Source organism: Myotis lucifugus, unplaced genomic scaffold (assembly GCF_000147115.1).
Source record: "Myotis lucifugus unplaced genomic scaffold, Myoluc2.0 scaffold_132, whole genome shotgun sequence".
Lineage (NCBI taxonomy): Eukaryota > Metazoa > Chordata > Mammalia > Chiroptera > Vespertilionidae > Myotis > Myotis lucifugus.
In genome coordinates, this window is record NW_005871180.1 from 2,988,416 (window position 1) to 3,013,425 (window position 25,010).

General features: G+C 37.2%; 1 protein-coding gene across 4 annotated transcripts in view; it reads left to right on the forward strand.

Annotated features, from left to right (window-relative positions):
* LOC102423699 (LIM zinc-binding domain-containing Nebulette-like) overlaps positions 1-25,010 on the forward strand; it is a 248,262-nt gene that overhangs the window by 176,737 nt on the left and 46,515 nt on the right. The window contains exons 4-8 of one of the 4 annotated variants that reach the window (XM_023758572.1): positions 13,360-13,467; positions 15,100-15,174; positions 15,693-15,863; positions 17,255-17,334; positions 22,668-23,553. In XM_023758572.1, the coding sequence (XP_023614340.1) occupies positions 13,360-13,467; positions 15,100-15,174; positions 15,693-15,848 (339 nt within the window). In that variant the 3' untranslated portion in view covers positions 15,849-15,863; positions 17,255-17,334; positions 22,668-23,553. Of the gene's footprint in view, positions 1-13,359; positions 13,468-15,099; positions 15,175-15,692; positions 15,864-17,254; positions 17,335-22,667; positions 23,554-25,010 lie in introns of those variants that run through there. The other 3 variants (XM_023758574.1, XM_023758573.1, XM_023758575.1) reach the window with 3 other exon arrangements.

The window sequence follows — 25,010 nt, forward strand, 5'->3', positions numbered from 1 at the left end:
AAAACAAGATTTATTAATGCCAGAGCCAGTTTAGATGCATGTAAAACAGAGAGCCTCGTATTTTTAGTAAGCTCTGCTCCTTTCTTTAGGTGGAGGTAAGGGCCCAATGCTTTGCATACGTTTGCCTCCCCAGGCTCTGCAGTCCAGCAAGGATTTGATGAGTACTCCTCACTGGTTTGCCACACAATAAACGCCCGATTTTGTGGACCTCGATTTAATGGACTTGATATAATGGACAAATGCCGGTCCGTATGTCATATGTGACGATTACCATCCTGTTAATTTTAAAATGAATTTAACCAAGATTTGCTTACAATTAAATCAACAGGTTATTTTTTTGTTATTTATCCAATGTTATTTTTAACAAATAGGCCATATGTTGGAAAACACACTGTAGTAATTTCGCCGACATAAATAAATATGACACATCTACAACTATAGTCTACATATTTAAATGCAAGAGTCACCACTTGTAAACAGTGCTCAGCTAATGATTAGTATGTGATCACACCACACCCAGAATGGCAATTTGCACGCTCCATACTGGGGATCGAGCTGAAACCTGGGCATGGGCCCTGACAAGGAATCAAATGGTGACTTCTGGGTGGGGCAAAAGTAGGTTTACAGTTGTGAGTTCTCGAAACACCAAGTTTATTCATTTGTTTTTTTAAATTCTCACCCGAGGATATCTTTATTGATTTTTTTGTTTTCTTTTAGAGGGGAAGGGAGGGAGGGAGGCAGGGAGAGAGGGAAGGACAAAGAGATGGAGAGAAACATCAATTAGTTGCCTCCCATATGTGCCCTGATTGGGGATAGAACCCAAAGCCTAGGTATGTGCCCTGACCAGGAATCAAACCTGAAACCTTTCGGTGCATGGAACGATGCTCCAAACAACTGAGCTACACCAGCCAGAGCCTGAGTTTATTCTTGTATTATTATTTATTAATTATTGCATGACTTTTCATACTCAAACTCTAAACCTACTTTGGCCCCTCCCTGTATAGCTTTGCCTTGGCATCTACCTGAGCAGAAAAGTCCTCATTTGCCAGTGCTAGGTTGGACAGGAAGTAGTTTCCCCAGTAATGGTTAACATGACTAAGAGATGCTGCTGGTATTTTCCTACTTGGTTTTGTGAAATTACAGAATGAATGTAGAATCATTGATCAGCTGCTTCCTGCATGCCCCACGTTGGGGACCAAGCCTGCAACCCAGGCATGTGCCCGACTGGGAATCCACCACGACCGCCTGGTTCATAGGTCAGTGCTCAACCACTGAGCCACGTTGGCCCGAGTGAATGTAGGTGTTCAAGTGCAGCTCATCTTGAACAGAGGTTTCAGTAGACTCTGTAAGCACAATTCAAAGAAATAATGAATTTATATCCAGAGTAGTTTTGTTTGAGTTTATTTAAAGCAATGAAACACACACAATCTCTATAATAGCTCTTGCTACTGAAGTATTGATGGTGCTGACAAAGAGAAAACTCAGACCAGATGGTTTCCAAACAGTGGAACCACCTGGCTCTTTGGCGATGCCAATTTATTCCTGTTTCTCAAATAGCTGTACTTTCACAGACTGTGAAATCTATAAGTGCGATGTTCACGGGCTCAGGGGGCTCAGGCAGAACAACATTCCAAAATTGGGATTATTAAGGGACATTAAATACTTATCCACGTCAACTCAAACTGACCCCTCTCTTCCACTTCCATTACTTTTAGAGTCCCATTTCTTCTTTCTCTTTGTAACTATGAAACTCGGTTCTTCTTTATTTTCACATTGCAAATAAAATGCGATTGCTTCTTGCTATGTTTATTCTGGAGAGAAAATTTGTTCTTTGGGGAAAAGGAGTCACCCAGAGCCTGTTAATGAAATCAGACCAAAGGGAAGACTTTCAGGTCAGCAAGGGAAGAATATAGTAATTGCATGTGTAGCACCACGAAATTATACTGAATCATGGAACTTGAAACTTCATGGAAATACAGCCAAGATAATGTATTAATTGATGTGCAGATTTACGCAGTAGTTTTTCCAATTATAATGTTAAGTTTAATGTTGGGATTTTCTTAGATTATTTAGTATCTAATTTTTCATGTCAGAAATCAGAGTTAATTTAAAAGTGAAAATACTGAATAATCTATAGACTTTTCTCAGTTGGTGCTTGAGGATGGCAATCATTTTAAAGTTCCAATTTGAAGTACTTACCCTAGGTTTTTACTTGCTCATTGATGAATACCCACCGAGCATCCAATTGCTAGTGTGTGTAACCGTTCAAGATCCGATACTGGCCAGTGTATGTAACATGTAAGACAATTTAAACATTACTTCAGATATTGTGCACACTACTGTTTAAAATCTGGTCTTTTAAAAGAAATAATCAAGCCGAAACCGGTTTGGCTCAGTGGATGGAGCATCGGCCTGCGGACTGACAGGTCCCAGGTTCGATTACGGTCAAGGGCATGTACCTGGGTTGCGGGCACATCCCCAGTGGGAGATGTGCAGGAGGCAGCTGATCGATGTTTCTCTATCATCGATGTTTCTAGCTCTCTATCTCTCTCCCTTCCTCTCTGTAAAAAATCAATAAAATATATTTTTTTTTAAAAAAAGAGTGTACTTTAAAAAAAAAAAAAAGAAGAAATAATCATGCCCTAACTGGTTTGGCTCAGTGGATAGAGTGTTGGCCTGCGGACTGAAAGGTCCCAGGTTCAATTCTGGCCAAGGGCATGTACCTTGGTTTCGGGCACATCCCCAGTAGGAGGTGTGCAGGAGACAGCTGATCGATGTTTCTCTCTCATCGATGTTTCTAACTCTCTATCCCTCTCCTTTCCTCTCTGTGAAAAATCAATAAAATATATTAAAAAAAGAATCATATAGGTATTTTTGTTAAAATTACGTTTCTATCTAAATGAAGGTCTTCAAAGTCTACAAGATGTTTAAATTACCATCCTATAGCATGACCGGGTAGGAAGGAGCAGAAGCTTTCCGCACAGATGTGGGTTTGAATCCTGACTCTGCTGCTCACCAGAAAGTCATGCTAGGCTTGTGTCTTAACCATGAACCTGCAGTTTAGTGTATTAATTAGGATTTTTGGCTGCAAGAGAAAAAGAACCCCATCCTCATTAACTTGAACAAGATTATAATTTTTGAGGGTATTAGGGTACAGAAATCCAAGGGCAGGAATGTGCTTGTTTGGGCTTTAGGAACAGTGGGAATCAGGACTTAAATGCCACCAGACCAGGACTCTATTTTTGGCAAAGGAGGTGCATCTGCCTGCTGTATTCTGGTGGTGGCGCCCTGGCTGTTGATAGTTCTCAAGTTTTAAATCATAGAGTTTTAGTTCCCAGAGGGAGAGACTCACTCTACATTTTGGGTCCTCATTCCCAAATCCCTCAAACATCTTGACTTGGACTAGCTTAGGTCAGATGACTGACTGCCTTTGGGCCAATCAGTGGTGGTTAAGGAAGTGGATTTTTTTTTTTTTTGAAAGATGGTGCCTCTTGGGCCAACCATAATGGAGGGAGTGAGGCATGGGACTATTACTAAGAAGAAGAAAACAATAGGTTTTCTATTGAGAAACTAAATTTTTCATATGTAAAAAATGGTAAAATTGATATATCTTTTACGGAGTGGTTTTGAAGATAAAACAAGTTAGTCTGTCAAATGTCTAGTGTAATGTCTGATACCTTTCAGTTCTTGAATAAATCATAGCTGCTATTACATAGCAGGGAGGCAACAAGCCAGCATTTCTCAAAACTCACACTAATAATCAACGTGAAACTCTGAGAATCCATTATTTTCCACTTCATTCTTCAACACTTCCAATATATTTATTTCTAATAGTTTCTTCCCTGCGTAAGACCTGAGTTAGTACTAGGTTTCTAGTTGTAACATAGATATGTTAATAACCTGTTGACATTTCTAGGAGTTTTATATTTTAAGTAAAATTTTGTATTAAGGATTTAATCTTGAAAATTTTTGGATTAAAAGCCTTGCTGAGATCCATGGGTTTTTCCTGTGTGATGCAAGCTGTCTATCATGGAACGAATCTCACTGTCCTTTGTGTGTACATTAAGTGTACTGCATTTAGATTTATTCTTCTTTTGCATTTTTCTGTTGCATTTTTTTCCCCTTTATCAGTTTGGTAGAAGTGGAAGGAGCATTTTCTTATAGAAAAACAGTCAGCGTTGCCTGATGGATAATGCCATTGAAGTGTAGGAGGGTTGTTAGGGCCAATTTTAAGTGACATTATCAATCTGTTAGGGAGCAGGCATGTGTAAGAAGGGAGGGATCATCTGTCACCTTCATCAGCTGTGACTCTGAGATGAAGGACAGGTTATTTTCACTTTCATGACTGTTTCGTGTTGGTTCAGCTCTGTTTGTTTACATTTGCTTGCGTTTGATTTTACCCTTATTTCTTTTCTTTATCAAAGTTTGGATGTAGCTTTCTTTGCTGAATTACTACTTCCCGAATTCTTTTTTTTCCTAACTGGAAATTATGCATTTCTTAATACTTTATAATTCAGACTATGTACACAGGAATGTTCCCTGTTGTAATTTATTATATTCTCCTTAATTTAACCTTGCATGATATTTTCTGGTTCAAAATAATTTCAACATATTCCACTCTGTGTGTGAATTAGGCTATTTATATTTTAAAATTATAATCATGTAATGGGATCAGGCTGGCTTTCTCTAAGGGATTAATAGCTGAGAGAACACGTGTCCAGAAATAAAAATTCATAACTCATCTGAATTATTAAATGTTATTTAAAAATTAACATGGCAACAATAGAGCAGCAATAGTCAGGCTCTGTGAATCCATTACTCTCCAGGACTATATCAGGTATTAGAATATTAATTGTTTTTGCCTCTGCAGTACCTGATAGTTACTCGGATGATACTTTAGTTTCCTGAAGAAGTTAATCATCATCACCAAATACTTAATTTGCTCCCCAGAGTAATTTATAACTTATAAGCAGAATTTGGTGGATTAGTTACATTTTTCTATTGTGAAATTCTTGGTGAAAATATGCAGTATGTGTATATATTTTAGGCTCTAATTTTCTTTGTTAACATAGGCAAGATTTTTTGCTTTTAATCAATTTCCACCAATACTACAGTTTTGGCAATGGCATTCTTCCTTCTGGCCTGATCCTTATTAATCAAAAATTTAAACAGTCACTTTGTTCAAAAGAAATACCCGGGAACACATTTTGAATGAAAAATGTGGACTGTGTTAAGCTTTTCTTTGGGTGATAATTTTTGTACCTCTTGTGACATCACAGAAACCATTACAGAAAAGGAATTAGTTACAATTTGAAGTTATGTAGATCTTCTGGAATGCTCTACTTAGAAATATCCAGTTGGTTCCATTTTCCTCTCTGTTTATAAGACATTACTTTTATCTTACTTGTGTGCAGTTTCATATTTTTATTTATGCATTTTTTCATTGTCAGATGAAATGAAAGATATTGTCTAGGGCAGTGATGGTGAACCTATGAAACGCGTGTCAGAGGTGACACGTGAACTCATTTTTTTGGTTGATTTTTCTTTGTTAAATGGCATTTAAATATATAAAATAAATATCAAAAATATGTCTTTTTTTACTATGGTTGCAAATATCAAAAAATTTCTATATGTGACACGGCACCAGAGTTAAGTTAGGATTTTTCAAAATGCTGTCACGCCGAGCTCAAAATGTTCACCATCACTGGTCTAGGGAAATGCCAGAGAGAGATTTCTGCCCCCTATTAGCTCTGTACCCTCTTCAAACTCTCTTCCTTCGTTGATAAAATGGGCATTAAAATGTATATGAGAGAGGATTTATCTGAAGATAATATAGGTAAAACATATTTTAATTTCACTTAATTTTTAAATTTATATTCTACTTTTTTAAAATTAATAAATCTTTATTGTTCAGATTATTACAGATGTTCCTCTGTTTTCCCCCATATCTCCCCTCCACCTGGTTCCCATCCCACCCCATGCCCTTACCCCCTACTATTGTCCTCATCCATAGGTGTAAGATTTTTGTCCAATCTCTTCCCGCCCCCCCACACCCCCTTCCCCCCAAGAATTGTCAGTCCACTCCCTTTCTATGCCCCTGCTTCTATTATATTCACCAGTTTATTCTGACTTAATTTTTAGGTTCACTTGTTGATAGGTATTTATTTGTTGTCACTTTGTTGTTCATTTTATATTCTACTTTGATCCACAGAAAGCTGAAGGAGCTCCTGAATGCAGGAGGCACAGTGCTGGCCCAGGTGGTAGGATGCATTCTAGATGTTCTCAGTACAGCTCCTGGGATGTAGTAGACACTTAATAGATGTCAGGCATTATTGTCATCTCATTTAATTCTCACAAAAGTGCTGTCAATATGGTACTACAATTATGCTCATTTTGTGCATGAGTAAACTAAGGCTCAGAGAGATTAAGTAACTTGCCTAAGGTCACACAGCTAATAAGAGTTGGAACCAGAGCCCCCAGGACATGCTTGGCAAATTCTGAGCTTGAGCTGTTAACTCATAAGCTACTTGTAAGTGTCTTAGGGGTGATTTTTAATTATCTTATTGAAAAATTAATTAAGATATGCCTTACTATGCATTCAGAGTATTTATTTCAAATGAAATTGAGACTTCACTGTTTTTAACTGAAAACAGTTCAGTTAAAGTAAAGGGATTCATTCCAACTGTGATAAAGTTGGATTGTAAATATGCATAGAAAATGGACAAATCTGTAAATATCAGTAAATACCTCAGCAAATGCAGTGAGAAGCTAATTTAAGACGTAGACATCTATGAAAATTAGTTTTAATGCTTTTTAATTATGTTTGAAAAGGTAATTAAGAATTTAATTTTATTTAATTAACCATAAATTTACAAATTATCACATTGATAAAAAAGCAAATTTGCTTTTTGAGCTCATTTGACTTAACGTTTGTTAAAATTAACTTCACCCTAAAAAAGCCCTTCATCAGATTTCCCTTTGTGGCTGTTTAACTCCCATCTAGCATGGAAAGATTAGCCAGTTTTCTGCCTTTTAGACATTAAAAATACAAAACTAGATAGAAATCAATCCTGAAATAGTTATGAAGCTTTTAATACATGCTTATTAGCACCAAGCAAAATGCGATGAGATAGAAAGAAGCATATGGTCCATGTTCTCCACTACTTTAAAATCTACTGAACTATGTAAGCGAGTACATAATTGAGCGCTAAATTTTGCAGATCAAACTAAGAATTTTGCATGTAGTTTAAAAATGATACCAACCTCATAATCTACCCTTGACGAAATATAAAGTATCCATCATGTCATGAAAGGTAATAAAATTAGTATTGATTTCATGGTATCAGGTGGAGACTTTGTGTGAAGTAAAGGGGAAAATAACACAAACCAGTAATAAATATGTCTGTAGACTTTAGGTTTCCATTAAACATATCCTGACAAGGTAAGCTGCTTTAAGGCTAACTGATATTCTCCTTTTGTTGGCCCTCTGGCCCTGGGTTCTTCTTAGCTGTCTGGTCTATCATGATTGGCCAACAATCCCCTCCCACTGCTACTGCTGCTCACTATTCCATGCATGGAATCTCTTGCAACACCCTTTCACTCTCTCTCAATTCCTATTTTTCCTGCCTTTTTGCCTCAATTCAGTGTTTGCCAATATACTAGTAGTTAAATGGCTTCATTAAAATGAAGAAACTTAAAGTGACTAATGTAACTTTCTGCATAGGGATATCCACGGGCTCACTCGCCGTTTACAAAAACCCAACTCTTGTCTTTAGCTGACGGATATCAACTGATTTCTGGTTCTCATCTTCTCTTTCTGTTCTCCTGCTCATGACTTTGGTTTAACCTCTGGGTGCTTAGCTTCCCCATCTGGGGTTTTAAAACTCTGCCCATACTTTCTTTGAAAATGATTGTAAAATATTTGGTCAGTACAAAATAATATATGGCGTGTACATGAAAGTTTTATAGTGCGATAACAAAAGGATCGCGTGTGCATCTACTTTCCAACTTAAGAACTTGAACATGACCAGGAACAGTGAGGCTCCTTTTCCATGAGCAGCTTTCATTATTCCTCTGATGTCATGCATATCAAGTCCCTTTCCCCCCATTTATTCACCACGTATGTATGTATTCCTTGCTTTCCCCCCTTCGACAAAATGTTTCTGACATTCATCCATGCTGGCCATGCAGCTGGAGTTCATTTATTTTTATTCCTGGATAATATTCCATTGTATGAAGATACAATAATATGTTTATTGTCCTGTGATGGGTGTCTAAGTTGTTTCCAGTTTTTTTAATAATAAAAGTGTGTTATTATGGACATACTGGTATGTTCATGGTCAAGACTTTCTTTGGAGAGGAGCATAGTTGGGGCTGGAGCTGCTGAGGTGTAGGGTGTGTCCATCTTTGACCTCCTTGCTGACTCTTATTTAATTTCCTTTCAGTTTATTGTTCAACAGTTTGCCAGTCTCTGGTTCCATTGACTTCTTAAACAATAAATGGCTTTCTGCCTAAGAAGGGCCTTTTTCTTTGGTGGTTTTAATTTTCTACATTTATTTATATTGTTATAATAGTAACACTTATGGTACTTGTAGTATTTGGGGGAGAGAACTCATGTCTCAGAATTAGAAAATAATTCCGTTTGCAGCTCTGCTCACTATTTTGTCACTGTGAGCCTTTTTCTTACACTGGGCTAGCACCACCCTGGTTTCTAGTATGAACTTCTGAGTGTTACTTGCTGATGACTCCAAACACAAAATATCACTGAGCACACACACTTTGGCAGAAATGATCATATTTAAGTAGCACAGGTCATTGGTTTAACTTAATAAGGAGGAAACTAATATTTGCTAATGACCTACTAAGGGCGTGTCCTTGCTTGACCTTTTCACATGTCATTTATGTTAACCCTCCGAACACTGTGTAGCATATTGCTTTTCTTTTCTCTCTTCATTTTATAGCTGGGGATCAAGAGTATTAGAGGAGTTGGACAAATCAAGATCACAGAACAAAATTAGGGTTTAAATTCAGGCCTTTTGACTCTTGATTTAGGGTTCTAATCTATAGTACAGGAATAGAAATATTTATGTGTGTGTGTGTACATATGCAGATACATATATATGGATTATGTCAATACTAGGTAGCACTCAGTATTTGAAATACATTTTTATGTTACTTCTGAAGAAGAATATGGCAAATTGTATGGCCTGTTGTATATATTTCTTACATTTGACTTTAAGAATGCATTTCAATGTGCCTTTATTCATTTTTGAAGGGATACGCCCATAAGAAACTAAGACTGGATTGATTTTCATGTAGAGTGCATTCTCTTTCTGAACTCACAGTGGCATCTTGATTCTGCACTTCCTTCTCCTGTGTTCTTCCTGACCTATTCTGACTAGAGTATGCAGCTCACCTGGCCACCCTAGAGGGGAGGGGTTTGGGGACTGGGTGAGAAGGGTGAAGGGATTAAGCAAAAAAAAAAAAAAGAATCATGGACACAGACAACAGTATGGTGATTGCCAGAGGAAAAGGGAGGTGGGGGGAAGTAGAAGAAGGTAAAGGGAGGGTAGATGGAGATGGAAGGAGACTTGACTTGGGGTGATGAACATACAATGTGATATACAGATGATGTGTTGTAGAATCATATACCTGAAACTTGTATAATGTTATGAACCACTGTCCATTCAATAAATTCAATAAAAAGGCAGTATTTCTGACCTTTCTCACTTCCTTTCTAGCTTCATTTTCTCTTAGACTCACCACTAACATACCATTTATTCAACTTATATAGATCTTGTGTCTTTTCTATTTCCCAGTATAATGTAAGCTTCCAGAGGTGTGGGATCATTTACCCTTTTTTTTGCTGCATGGTTCCCACACCTGGAATAGTACTTGGCACATAGTAGGTGCGCTCAAAGGATTGAATAAATGAACATTTAAGGAGGAGATTCCAGAGAATGGCATTCTGAGAATACCGCCATTGTTATTTGTGGGATCATCATGAAGTACTTTTTAACAGCAGAGTAAGCAAGAGATGAGATGATAATTTTGTATCCAGTCCTGAAGCATAAGGGAAGAAAAGGCATTTTTACTGAGGAAAGAGGAGTTTCTAAGAGAAATTTATAAGAGGCTCAATGAATACTTTGAGTTAATGTTGGATGCTTACATATAAAAGCACTTGCTATGGACTGAATGTTTGTCTCTCCCCCCGCCCCACCTCCCCCAAATTCTTACGTTGAGACCTAATCCGGAATGTGATGGTATTAGGAGGTGGGGGGCCTTTGGGAGGTAATTATGTTATGAAGGTGGAGACCTCAGGAATGGGATTAGTGCCCTTCTAAAGGAGACCCCCACAGAGCTCCCTCACGCCTTCCACCAATTGAAGTTACAGTGGTCTTTGAACCCAGAAGCAGGCTTTCACCAGATACCAATCTGTCTTGGTCTTGGACTTCCCAGCTTCCAGAACTATGAGAGAAATTTCTGTTGTTTGTAGGCCGTCAGTCTATGGCATTTTTATTATAGCTGCCTGAATGGGCTAAGACGGGAACTATGGCCAGCAGTTTCTTTCCAAATATGGTTTAGAATGTTTCTTAGCTAATTTTCTGGGTCTTTCCCCTTCACCAGGTGCTGCAGCCAAATGGATCCATTTTTCAGTCCCTGAATATGAGGTTCCTCTCTTACATCTGGAATTGGGTCAGACTTTCTCCCTCTCTGTTTCCACCCCTCTTCTTCCTTCCCTTCTCCCTCACTTCCTCTTTTTAAATCATTTGTTAATTAACTCTCATGGGCCAGGTGTTATGCTAGGTTCTGGGATCACAGTGATGAATAAGATTTAGACCTTGTCACCAAGTTCCATGTGTTCTAGACCTAGTAGAGAGCTAGGATTTCGGTGGGTGGGAGTGTAGAAAAGAGAGGCACTGACTAATGGCTTGAAGGCAGTAAAGATCGACTGGGTGGGCTGGTGCTTGAGTTGGTGCTGAGACTACATATAGGTTTGGTTGCGGATCTCACCTTTAAAAGAATTACACATCTTCTAAAATTCTGCAGACTATTTAAGAAAATGATTGTATCCTCTTCAGTATACTTGAGGCAAGCCCAAATCATGATTCTTATGTGTCTTGTCAATGTGGAAAGGGCTGTTAAATGGTAATTAATTTAAAAACTGTGATTCTAGGATTTAATGATTTTTCTTTGAAAATTACCATTAAAAAAACAACAACTCAAATTAATCACAGAAATATGTGATTGTGCATTCTCTGAAACTGGTGTTAATGATGTTAGAACTTGGCTTATAGTTTTTCTTCTTAATTCTTCATGCCTGTTGCTATCATAACCTTCTGATCGTTCTCGCTTTTATTATTTTGCTGTTCTGTGCCCAAGTGTGCTAACTTTAAGCAAAGCTAAATGGCTTTCCGGTTTAGTTGTGCATAAAACACCAAGAATGTACTGGTGTGTGTATCTTCACGATGCCAAGAGATTGAGGGTTAGAATGTTAATTTCATTTAGCATTTCCTTTCTTTTTCTTTTTTTAAAAAATGTATTTTTAATGAGAGGAAGGGAGAGGGAGAGAGAGATAGAAACATCAATGAAGAGAGAGAACCATTGATTGACTGCCTCCTCATGGGGTTGGAGCCCACAACCTGGCATGTGCCCTTGACCAGAATCAAACCCGGACCCTTCAGTCTGCAGGCTGACGCTCTATCCCAGGGGTGGGCAAACTTTTTGACTCGAGGGCCACAATGGGTTCTTAAACTGGACCGGAGGGCCGGAACAAAAGCATGGATGGAGTGTTTGTGTGAACTAATATAAATTCAAAGTAAACATCATTACATAAAAGGGTACGGTCTTTTTTTTTTTTAGTTTTATTCATTTCAAACGGGCCGGATCCGGCCCGCGGGCCGTAGTTTGCCCACGGCTGCTATCCACTGAGCCAAATCTGGTAGGAACATTGAACATTTTCTGTGGAAGAAAAAAAGGGTGATAAAGGCCTTTTATTTAGGGAAATAAAGTAAGGGTTTTAGTACTTTTATAAATTTAAATAAAAATATGTAGAGAAAATTAGATATTTTAAAGCTCAAAGTAATGAGACTATATATATCTATTTGATGTCATCTGGGATTTTTTTTTCTATCAAGCTTTTCTGGTAAAAGGAAATCTTCCAGTAGTTTCAAGAACAATAATGAGAGAATGGAATATTTAAATACAGACAACACTCAACAAAAACAGTCATTCCATGCTGAGCTAAGGAAACTTTTAAAATTTATACTTAAAGTTACACTTACTGAATCATATTTTTATTAGCTACCTTAAATGTTAACTATTAATATACGTTTTAATTTGAAACTGATGATTATGAGTGTAAAGTGGGTTATCAAAACTGTTTTAATATTTCTTAATATTTAGGCTTCTAAAGAAATAAGAACAGTCAGAGTGATATAACCATCTCAGTCATTGACAAACAGAATATTTAACTGGCATGACAGTTATCATCATTATGCTAATAATAGGAGATAGGGCTCTAGAAGGATTAAGCATTAGTTATTCCATTCCCTCAAGGAAACGGCAGAATTCAGCTTCACTGGCTTATAATTAGAAACAAAGTGTATTTTAACACTGAAAAAAAAAATCTTAGGTACCTCAGCACACAGTATGCTAAGGGCCTGTGCTTCAAGCCTTTTAATCTCTAGGTGTGGCCTATGGTATAAATACTTCCGTAAGCATTTACATACTTGACATTTAGCAATACAGCAGTGTGCAATCACATCCACATGCTTTGCCTTATGAAATAGAATGAAAACTTCCTAAGGACAGGGCGAGCTGCTGCTGATTTTGTATGTCTTTCTCATCCATAGTGCAATCCAGGCTCAAAAATGGTGCTTTGTCACGGACAAGACGGGCACAGGAACAGAAGATTAAGCTTTCTTTTTCCACGTTTTTCTTTTTTCCTTTTCTTCAGCAGCAGTACAACTATTAATGGTGATAATAATAATAACGACTACAGAACACTTGCTTGCTTGCTATTGGCTAGGTAGGACTACTGTATTAGATTTGATCCTACCCTTAGGACCTATTAAATAGCGTTATTTAAATGTTGTTGTTGTTGCCATTTTATGGATGAGGCCTCTGAGGCGCAGAGTGGCTAAGTAACTTGCCTAAGATCACAAGTCAGTAGAGTGGCTGGGCTATAACCAGATAGTCTGGCTAGGCCCCTGCCTATCCCTGTGCCGCTTGCTGAGAGAGCTGTGTCCAGAGGCATTGCTTCCAATTTTAGCAGCCTTTTTGGCGCTGGCCTATCCTGAGTGGGATTTGTGATTCCTCTCTTTTCTTTTTCTTTCTTTTATCTCCCCACCCCATTAGGTCAAGTACAAAAGAGATTTTGAAGAAAGCAAAGGGCGGGGCTTCAGCATCGTAACTGACACACCGGAACTGCAGAGGCTGAAGAGGACTCAGGAACAGATCAGTAATGTAGGTGGCTGTTCAGTGATGTCATAGCCCTAACTTGTGTTTCTGGATGAGACAGTGAGATTGGGTGACTTGGAAGTATTCTTGTTGCTTTGGTATGTAAGCAGTACTCATTGTACTCATATACTATGCCAAGCTCATCTGTGGAATTCCTTCCCTTTGATTTTATCACAGGTATCTAGAACCTAACACCTCCATAGCAATGTCTATATTTCTTTAACTTAACAGAAGTTATTATAATTTAACATCTTATTCCATTTTGAATGGTCTTCCGCTTTTGAATTCTTCCAAAATAGGACTTTCATAGCTAAGTTAAAAAACCCAACATTTTATTTATTTACTTATTTATTTTTTGCTGTGGATAAGCATACAAAAAATATACATATAAAGTCAAGTATCTTGAGGAATCTCATATTTGCTAATTATGTGTATATAAGATTTTATACTTTAGATATTTATAGAAATGAAGTATTACATCTCATTTTAAAAATAAACATTTACATAGGAAGTCACTTTGAATTTGAAAGCTGCATCTTACTCAGTAATATGTATTTGTTTTTAAAAGAAAATTGAGACTAACAAGTTCAAAGCATATTAGGTACCAAAAAGTGTTAATTCAGTACTTATTACAGGTGGACAAACAGCTATTCTTACTTTTTATAATTTATGTCTGTGATTATGATTCTTCCAAAGTATGATATAAAGTTTGTTAAAATGTGTTTTATTAAGAAAAAATTAGTTCAATGTTAGGTATTCAAGAGGAAATATTAATGAAATCAACAACTGTGTGCATGATATAAAAGTGTGCAAATACGCATTTTTCATGAGAAGTTTATCTTGTGTGTCATGTATAGTCACTAAACTTTGTATATATAAACGTTACGTTATGTAGCCTTAATTACCAGGAAATGTTTAATTAGCAAATGGTTTTAAACTCATTGATACATGGCCATCATGATTATATATAGAGTGACAATTTGCAGATAGAATAGTATATAATTTGAGAAAGAATTTCATTTGTCAAAAGTTCAAAAACAGAATAATGTTTGAAAAAACATGTAGGGTGTGAGAGGAGGCAAACACTTTTTTTCCCCAAATTTACCTAATGTTTACCCATTATTTGCTCTTTAAATGGACATTTTATGAAGTATTTTTTTCCTTTGAAGAGAAAGGAATGAATTTTAAGGATGCATGACTTCTGTCCCTTAGTTTTTCTACTCGATCTCAACAAGCCTCACTCACGAATACCGGAGATCACTCGCTCATCTGTCTTTCTCTTCTCTTTATTTTTTCCTTAAATCAAAACTGATTTTTTACTTTTAAAAATGCAAATTAAAGATATATTTCACTGGCAGTTACATTCAGTAGCGTCTCTTTTTTGTGTGCATTATTTTGGGGAACTTTTATTAAACATATAAAAATAATGCTGCACAAAACAAAGCTATAAATCTTCAACTATCACAGAAATTTATTTCGAAAAGAGCTAAACATTCTGCTTAAGATATCGATGTGACAGCTAACACAAGGATTGCAGTGGATTGAAAGGTAAGCTTTTTAATTTATATTCAAATTCAGCCAATATTCATATTTAATAAGAAAAGAACTGATCATTTCACCAACCTTTATCATTAGCAGGAATATGCATTTTATTCAATACCAGAGGCTGTTTGCAGATCCACTCTTCATTATGCAAAAACCCTTGTCACACAGGTATGTATATACATGTATATATCATACACATAAGAGTATATTAAATACTATTTAGATTAAGCCTATAATTTAGACAATGCTGATTTTTAAAAGCTTGTAATTTAGATATCTTAATGTTATTGCAATTGTCTTGATATTAGCAACCATAGAAGTCTTGCAAGTAGTACTTGTAGCACAATGAGGCATGTGAATATGTGGATAGTAGTAGAAAATACAGATTTCATAATATTACTGGTAAGGATTTACTCTTGAAGAAGGGAAGCTGTTAAGTATTCTGAGGTCAGTGAATTTATTATTCATTTAGAAATGCTGCAACTTTATGAACTTTTTCCATGATCTCACGGGGTTTTCCATATTAGCCAAAGACCTTTTTTTTTGTAAGAAACATGGGTTAATCTGAAAGCTGGTATGTTGGCCAGTTCCATTTTCCACATTACTTTCAGATAAACCCAAACACTGAAATATATTGGCCAAATGCAGACAGCAGTTTTTTTGTTTTGTTTTGTTTCTGTTTTCAGACAGCAGTTTTTGACAGTGGCCTGGTCTGTGTCTGTTTTGAGGTGGAGAAGGTGAGAAAATGTCCAGACTGGACAGACATCAGACTCTCTGCTGGAGGTGCTGGGAGGCTCATCCTGGAAATTAGAAGGGATATGAGATTTGAGCTCCAAGTTTAATACAGGATGACGTAGGTGGGTTAACTAAGCCAGGGTCTTCACAATCTTTATTTTTCCATTTGTTTCATTTTTTAACTTGGTTTTACTTTATTTAGCTTCGAATGTTGTCTGAATCCCCTCCTTTTATTTAATTTATTGGGTGACACTGGTTAACAAAATTATACAGGTATCAGGTGCACAATTTCACCACACATCATCTGTACACTGTATTACGTGTTCACCGCCCAAAGTCAAGTCTCCTTCCATCACCATTTATTCCCCCCCATTCCCTCTGTCACCTCCCCCTCTCCTCTTTCCCCCTGGCAATCACCACACTGTTATCCGTGTCCATGAGTTTTTTCTTTTCTTCTCCCCCTTCTCCCCCCAATCTGTCTGGATCTTTCTAAGCTGCCTTTAATCCCCTTTGGAGTAAAGAAAGTATAAAGACATAAAACAGGGGATTTAATGACACTCCTAGGTGTTTTGGGTAATACGTTATGGATGAATGGGCATTTTTGATTGCTTGTGTCTGTGTCAGTTACATGAAAAAATTTTCACACACTTTCATAATCATTTGTCCAGGATTTGAAATCATTTGGAAACGCCCACTCAGTCTGCATATGTTGGTGAGGTGTGGGATAAAATACAGCTGTACATTTGAAATTGTGTGTAATGAAAGGGTGAGAGTGGGTTTAGCCTTGACTTCCTTCTTTGGGGATCTATAATGACAACATACTGAACCTGGGAGATTTATTAAATGCTGCAATTTAAAATTCTTCTGCTATATTACTCAGTAGAGCTGCAGAAAGAATAAGAAAAGAGGCCGGATTACAGAATGTGCTGAATGATTGGAAAGAAACAGAATTAAATTCCAAATAAAAAAATTTTTTACATGAAATTCCAGAAGATGTCTTAGTATCTCCCCCACTCTGCCTTCTCAGCCCAATCCTAGGGCATAAATTCACAAATGACAGAATTATCCTCCACAATTTTTTTTTCCTTAGTGATTGATATTCTAGGAAAAGGTTCTTAAAGGACAATGAACAAACATGAATTGAGGAATTTCTGTGCTGGATATTTTTAAAAACCTTTTTTTTTTCTGTTGTCCATGTAGCTCTAGCATGTGTGGGTAATTATAATTCAGGTGATGACCACGTTCATGTTTAGAAGTAGTGCATTCAGGGAACCAGCAGCAGGAGAGCGAGGCAGAATCACGGCCCACATCTGAGGGACTCATCCAACCTTGAGAAGGTTACTGATGTATTTCATTCTGCCTGTTCAGACACTAATATAAGCTGCACTTTCAATTAGCTAAGGCAGTCTGTGGATAAATTGTGAAATAAAATGGTAAAGTTCAACTCCGAGACACTTTTACAATCTTTGTGCAGTAGATAGAATTTAGATGCTTTTTTAAAAATTTGTTTCAGGTGGCGGAGAAATATTTTATGAAGGGGAAGGAAAAGAGCCCCAGATGACAAAACTTGTATTTTACAGACTGACTGAAATAGTAAGTGTACCATTATGTGATTTGTCAAGATTTGTTCTTGTCCGCGACGCACAGAGGAAGTAATTGTGTGTATCTGTGTGCATGTGTGTGTGTGCCTGTGCGTGCTGGCTTCAGTGGGAATCTTTAGAAGCCCTTTCCTTAGATCACTGATGGCACAGACGGTACTATTTTCACCTGCTCTATATTTTCCCCCTTACCCTGCCAGGATCTATAATTTTGGTTCTCTCTCCTGTTTCCCAAATGCCTGTTTTACTACCATTTTCAATTTTGCATACTCATTCATAAGAAATGCTTACTGACTTTACAAAAAAAGCTAAGGTTGAAGGTCTTTGTTTAAAACATTATGGAACAAAGAATGTCTCTGTAATTTGATATTAAAATGTGATTATTTTTAGTTTTTTTGATGTGGTTACATAATTTTTCATTGACTTCTTAGAATGCAAAATAAATTATATGCTCATTAATAAGCTCGAGTGAGTACTGTTGATTTAGTTCCCTAAGACTTTGTGAGTTAACTTAAAAACATTAGATTATTGGAGGTAAACATGGCCTAATAATTAAATCGCAGTGCCTATGGACTCTTAAAAGATTTGATTCAAAGTTGGGTTGAGTGTAAGGGTGAGCATGAAGGGAGGGATGACTATCTAGGGATCTGGTCTCTGTTTGTAATTTAAATAAATCATTTTGACAGAGACTGACTGTGGCCATGTTCAGGCTGCTGACAGTGTGAAATTGAGTTGTATGGTGGACAGAAGACAAGCAGTCAAGAGAAATCCCCAAAGGCAAATTTTGTTATGTAATTGGGTCAACTCATGCATGAGAAATGCATGCTAATTGTAAACTGGTGGCAAAATTAGAGTATATGAGGCAATTAGATCTTATATGAACCTGCACAACTGACGTAGGATTTCTCCATGTTTTAATATTTGGCAAACATTAACAATGTTTTCTTAAGGCGAGAAAGGTAAAAGTTAGAAAGTTATTTAATATTAAAATTAAAAAAATTATTTGTTAATTTTGTTCCTTTACACAAGAAGCATAAGTTCTATAATGAAAATTTATATGCAATCTAATTTTGAGTAGTAAAATGTAGCACACTAAATTTGAAAGGAGAATAGGATGGCATTTTTGTTATAAACCATAACTGGGTTGATTAACATAGATGATTAATTATTAGGTCAATGGTTTTGATTTAAGCCTTTGGTGTCTATTATTTTCATGGAGCAAATTTACATGTTACTTTAGTTGATCACACTTTATCTCCAACTTATCTCAACCAGTGACTCTGATGCATTTTTGAGTAATAGTGGGTCAGCAGCATTATTTTATAGCAAAGACCAACTATGTCAGAGAAAGTGATAGGGCAATAACATATATTTTCCTTCTAATACCTAACACATGTATGAATACTTTATTCATTTCAGAAGACTGACATATCCAGTCTAATTAGAGCCTCTGAACAACCTCTCCTCAGGGAAAGTATTTCTATAAGGAAAGCTTATACTTTCATGAGAAAAATGTATGGAAAATTACCTTGTGGTCCTTTCTCATTTCCAAATCTGTGGTTTCCCTAACACCTGGTTTTGCTTTATTTTTCCACCTAGGGCGGAACTTCAAAGGTTGATCTCTTCTTTTTATCCTCAATTTTTTAGCCACAGTCACTTAAAGAAACAAATACATCCCAGACCAGTAATTACTTGTGCATGGCAAGTACAAGAGTTGTGGTTATAAAATGGCATTGTCTGAAAGGGCCCCTATAATAAAAGAATTAACACGTATGAATTCTTTTTGGAACCAAAGATGAAGGATCCAGCAAATGTTTTCTGAAGATCCGTCTTTTGTGAAATCCCTTTTCCCCATCCCCCCCCCTTTTTTTTTCAGTCCTACAGTGTTTAGGCCCTTATCCTGCCTGAGTTCTTGCAGGAGCCTCCTAATTGGCCTTATCTCCTTCCAGGCTCTTTCTGCTCCTTCCATTGTATCTTAAACACTCTCACCATATGACTTTCCAAAATATCTGTTTCATTAAGACCCTCATTATGACCCACTAAAATTTTTTCCTTGGACCTCCACTTTGAGGAGGATAACATCTAATCCCTTTAAGCTCTTTAATTCTGACTCTAAGGACCCTCCATAATCTGCTTCTAAATTATTTCACCTCATCTGTCACTGTCCTTCAACACTATTCTTTCATTTGTTTTAGGCCTGGCCAGCTAATTTGTTTGAGGCTTTTGCATGAGTCATTCCTCTTGTTTGGATCAATTTCACACTATCCGTGAATGACATCCCCACCCCTTGATCCTAGACACACACTCAGACCCCAGCTACAGAGAGCTCACGGAATCACCATAGTGCTTTGTGCGATAGCACTATGATCTGCACTGCTCATTTCACACATCACATTCCACATTTTGGCTTTAATTAGCATTTCACGTGGTATGTGTTTTACCCCTCTAAATTCATGAAGATGAAGATTATTCATGTCTTTTTCAATTTGTTTTTTGTATTTATCCAAGAATGCATTCATGGCACTTTGCACCTAACCTTTCTTGTCATGTCCTTAATTTAGGGCCCTCTCTGTGCCTTGCTTGGTTTGTATCTCTTTGTCTGTTCTCACCTGTCACAGTACTGCCTCTTCTCCCTCTATTGGTGGTTTCTTGCAAGGTTCCTAAAACACACATCTAATCATGTCACTCTCTTCCTTAAAATCTGTCCTTGGCTCCCCATTGCCTTTGGGATAAAATGCAGAAACTTTAGCAAGGGGTATGCGGCTGTCCCTGTTTAGTGCCAGCTGAGGTCTCCAGCCTGGGTGTCTGTCTTGGACTTGAGCCCTATCCACTTCAAACTTCTGCCTGGAAGGCCATCTGCACACTCTCCACATCCCTGCTCAGCTCAGAGGCTGCCTTCTCTTCCCTGGCCTTGCTCTTCCTCTCCCCAACCTGGCAGTCTGATTCTACAGCTGCATTAGGTGCTTTCTCCCTCCTAGACTGAATCTCTGGAGAGTTGGGCTGTGTCTTTTTCTCTGTAGCCCCAGGACCTAGCACAGAGCTAAAATTAATAAACAGATTAATTGACTTCTTGTGCCAACACATCTTTTTTTTCCCATTGCTTCTTACTCTGCCCAGGCAAGGCTGCCAGTTCTGGGACTTACTCAGGACATCCCCTGACAAACACACCCATTTTGATCCTTTGAGAAGTGACTACCTCTCAAATTGTGTGCATTTCATTTTATAATGGCAATTATTACAAGGAGTTTTACTCTTTCTAAATTTATTTCAATCAAACATCTATTAAGATCTATGTAGATATCACATTGATTTTCTTCCTTAAAACTTCCAGATCTTTCCTTCATTTCATCATTCTCAGGCATAAAGTAGTTACCTAATTAATCGTTGTACAGTAAATGACTGACTTTTATTAAGGATATGTTGGGTTATTTTTGGTATTTCCTCAATTTTTTTTTCAGAAGAGTCTGCCTTCCCATCCAAGTCTAGGTAAATAAAATTTTCTTAGGATAAGAGCGTAGTACTGTAGGGAATTAATCAATCCCTTCAATACAGAATTGCTAATACCTAAAATAACTCTGTACACAGAGCAGGTACATCTGTGTTGAGTACATGAATGAGGCAATGATATTAAAAAGATTGACTACTTTTGCATATTCTTTCTCTTGAAACTTCTCTTTGCAAGAGAGGGAGTTTTTAAAATTGCTTTGAACTACATTTGTTTTGTGCTGCTTTCACCTATTTTGCACTTAAATATTTCTATAACTTCATCAACAGATTATAGCAGTTTTCTTTCAGTAAAGCAAGGACCAATTGCTTTCTAATGTGGCATCTAAAAATTTCATTATATTAGAAATGCAAGGGCTACCCCGGTTTTAAAATATCAGAGCCAGGGAATTCTTTTTGGTCTAAGCACCTGAGAAAAACAGGGCTTCCATTAGTCTCCTCAGGCTGCCATAACAAAATGCCGCTGGCTGTGTGGCTTAAGCCACTGCAGTTTATTTCCTCACAGTTTTAAAAGCTGGAAGGCCCAGATCAAGTCAGGAAGGGTGCTTTCTGGTGATAGCTCTCCTCCTGGCTTGCAGATGGCCACTTTCTTGCTGTGCCCTGACATGACCTTTCCTCAGTGCCTGTGCAGGAGAGAACGAGGTCTCCGGTGTCTCTTCCTCTTCTTGGAAGGGCACTAACTGAATAGGATCAGGGCCCCACCTGATGACCTCATTTACCCTGAATGACTTTCTTAAAGGCTCCATCTCAAAATACAGTCACATGGGGGTTAGGGCTTCAAAATCTGAATTTGGGGTGGGGGACACACAATCCAGTTCACAATAAGACGAAATGAGAAATGATCTGCATACATCACAGGGTAATTTAAAGATAAGTAACATGTTGTAACTAGTGGAGGTGGATGACACTACCTGTTACATTCCAGGAAAACGTATACAATCAGTTTTTTATTTTCCCCATTATATAAAATCAGTTTTTAATTTTTCCTATTTTCAAACTGAACAATCTTAACTAAAAAACAAAATTCCTTTTAGGTTCTATTTCCCATCCTTTGTTGGCTCTTTCAAGCCTCTTTTTACTTGTGGTTTTTGAGTCATAGTCACTTACAAAAACAAAGATAACTTACAGTAGTAGCAATTATGTTTTTCACTTTTTCAGGTCTCAGTTGAGCTTTGTAGATTACTCACATGCCCTGTGCTGGCAGTTTGGCCTGGGCAGATGTGAAGAAAAAGGAGGGGAGAGGTATGACAATAGAAAATAAGTATTCATATGCCACAGGGAAAGTCTAATAAAGACTAGTTTTTTTAAAAAAATCTCAATTTCTGGTGCATTATACAGATTTAAAAGTTAAAAAGTATCTGACTCTTCTTCCAGATTCTATTATAACCCTTGGAACACTCCTAAGGGAGAGTACATGCATACTATATTGAATGTTAAAGAAAAACCAGAAATCTCACACATATATTTGTGGAGTCTCCAGATAGGACTATCATTAATAATTATGCCACCTAATTATACTTTCAGTGGATATTTGGAAGTAAGTTTAAAACCTGTTGTGTTAGTTAATAAGTGTAATAGTCAAGTGTCATTTCAACTTATTAGGAGGTCATGAATCAAGGAAGACATCCAGAGATTTGATTACAATCCTTTGGTAACCCAAACCAACTTTATACCATTAAAGAAGCTTGCATGATTGCAAGTTAGAAGCAAGAATTTTTTTAAATTATATGCCCATGTGATTTCTAGTTTGCATTTCATTTTTCTAGAAGAATTGTGTTATAAATATTGTTTTTCTTTAGTTTTTGCTTGTACTTTCTGTTACAGCTTTTCTTTCACTGATGTTAAGCCTGTTTTGATGCCTTTTGTTCCTGTGCACAGAACTGTAGGCAGTGCTGCTTGTGAAAGCATACCTCTAAATTCCTGTTTGAAGGACCTCTTGTTTTTGTGAAGTACCTCGTGACTTGGTTCCAAGGACAAGAGCAAGAAGTTATGATCATTTTCTTCTTGTTTGCTCCTCTTTCGGATCGACTTTTCCTCTTGCAGCTATATTAATTGTAACAAAGTCAACCTTTAATTTGTTTGAATTAAGCTTTTGTACCATTGCATTCTTACAATTACACAAGTGTCAGAACGTGCTTGTGTTTAGCAAACTATGAAAAAGAGTATAGGTTTAGAAAAAAGAATAAGAGGACAAAACCTTTAAAATCATTCTGTTCTTTTGGAAACTTACTTTTTTTTTTTTGTAGAGAGAATTGATTTTCCCAAATGGGTTTAAATATTTACTTTTGTTGGGTAATTTATTATGAGGCCTCTGAGGGCAGTGACATTTCTTGTTTATGTCTGAATTCTTCTGAACACAGTGCTTTGACTATAAAGAATAAGATCGAAGCGGGAGTGGCCTTCCCAGTTGCTTTACATGTGCAGAGGTGTTCACTTAACATTTGCTGTGGACATCACGTCGCACCAGGCCCGTGGATTGTAGAAAATATGGGGAAACACTTTTTGTATGGGCTTTAGACTAATGCTAGGACACAGGAAGTGGCTGGGAGAGGCTTTCACGGAGAAGGAGAGCCTCAGTGCAAGGGGGTCTGTGAGGGAGAGAATGGCGTTGAAATGAGCAAGGGAAGGAAGGAAGGAATATGATGAGGTTAGGAATACCCGGCAGCTACTTGTTAGACTGCAGAGAGAGACTTTATTACTGAAGTGTAGATTGAGACAAGATTGCTGAAAGAGTTGTATCATATTTTCAAATGTGCATATTTTCGGTATCTATAAATAAAAAAAAATTTTTTCTTTAAAGAAACAACTTTTGGAAAAAATTATTGGGCTTAACAGACACTTTTCAGTGTTTACTTTGTGGCAGGCACTTTGTTGGAGGTGGGTGGAGTAGGATAGAATGAGGAATAAAATAGATATGACCCCTGACCTCGCAGAGCTTGCAGTTTATCCTCTAACAGGTGAGCAGGTCATTGCTGCACAGAGATAAGTGCTCCTTAGAGGAGGCTTGGGAAGTAAAGGAGTCGAACCCTTGCCACAGGCATTTGAAAATAGTTGTTGAAGAATTTAACTGAATCATTCTTTTTTTGAGTAGTGGTTCATACTGTCCTTTTGTAAATTGGTGCTATCAGTTTTACTTTTAAGTTTGCCTGTCTCCTTATGTATTCCCTGCCTGTCAGTATGGGTTTCCAGAAAATATCATTTAAATTAATCAAACCGTAGTATTACATATAAACTGTAAAAAATGCTCTTTTATAGAAGAGTATCGATCATCAAACATTAATTTCAGGATGGTTAAAAAAAATCTATATAAATTCCTGCATGCATTTAGTAATTCAGACATATGTTCTCTCTTTTGGTTTTCAGAGCTTTTGCATTTGAGAGGTTTTGAAAATAAAACTAAGGCCATTTTTTCTTTATCTCTTTCCCCAACTTTGGTAGTGATACTTCCAAAATAAAATTTTTTTTTATAACCCAGTCGAAAATATTGAGAAAACATTTTGCTTCTAAAAAACATACACATATCCACAAGAGCCTCACATGAACCTGTATGTTTCCCATACACACAGAGAGTGTACAGACGAGTTTGAGCGCAGAGCTACTGAAAGGAAGTGACAAACATTGCTTAGTGCTGTTCGGTTTCCACCTTGGGCGATCTTGGCCCGGTCTGTGCTGACAACGAACCTCTGGGACGCCCCCTCAGTGCTGTGGGGTCTTTTCCTGCCAAATATTGTTCTCTCGCAAGATTAAATAGCCGAATCAGCGTGGCCCAAATCTTGATCCTGCTGAGAGTATTAAGACTCCTGCAGGTTGTAATACAGATTAGCTGGTGAGAGCTCTGTTGGAAAAATAAAGTGAGTTTCTCTAAATGAATTTAGCAACTGCTGTGAACCTTTTTGTGTCCTCCAGCACGAGTGAATGTGCTGGCAGTTAACCATTTATTTTCCACCATTTTTCCAAAAGTTGTTCCAGTCCACCCATGGTCATTTATTGTAAACATTTTCATAACTTTATTTAACATTTATGTTTTGCCAGGTAAGGCATTTGACATATTAAATTACTATGTACTGTGAAGGGCAGATCATTGTTGACTTTATTTATTTAAGGAGGAAAACCATTAGACTAACAAAATTAATTTAATATCATTCATATAATGGAATACCACTGGGT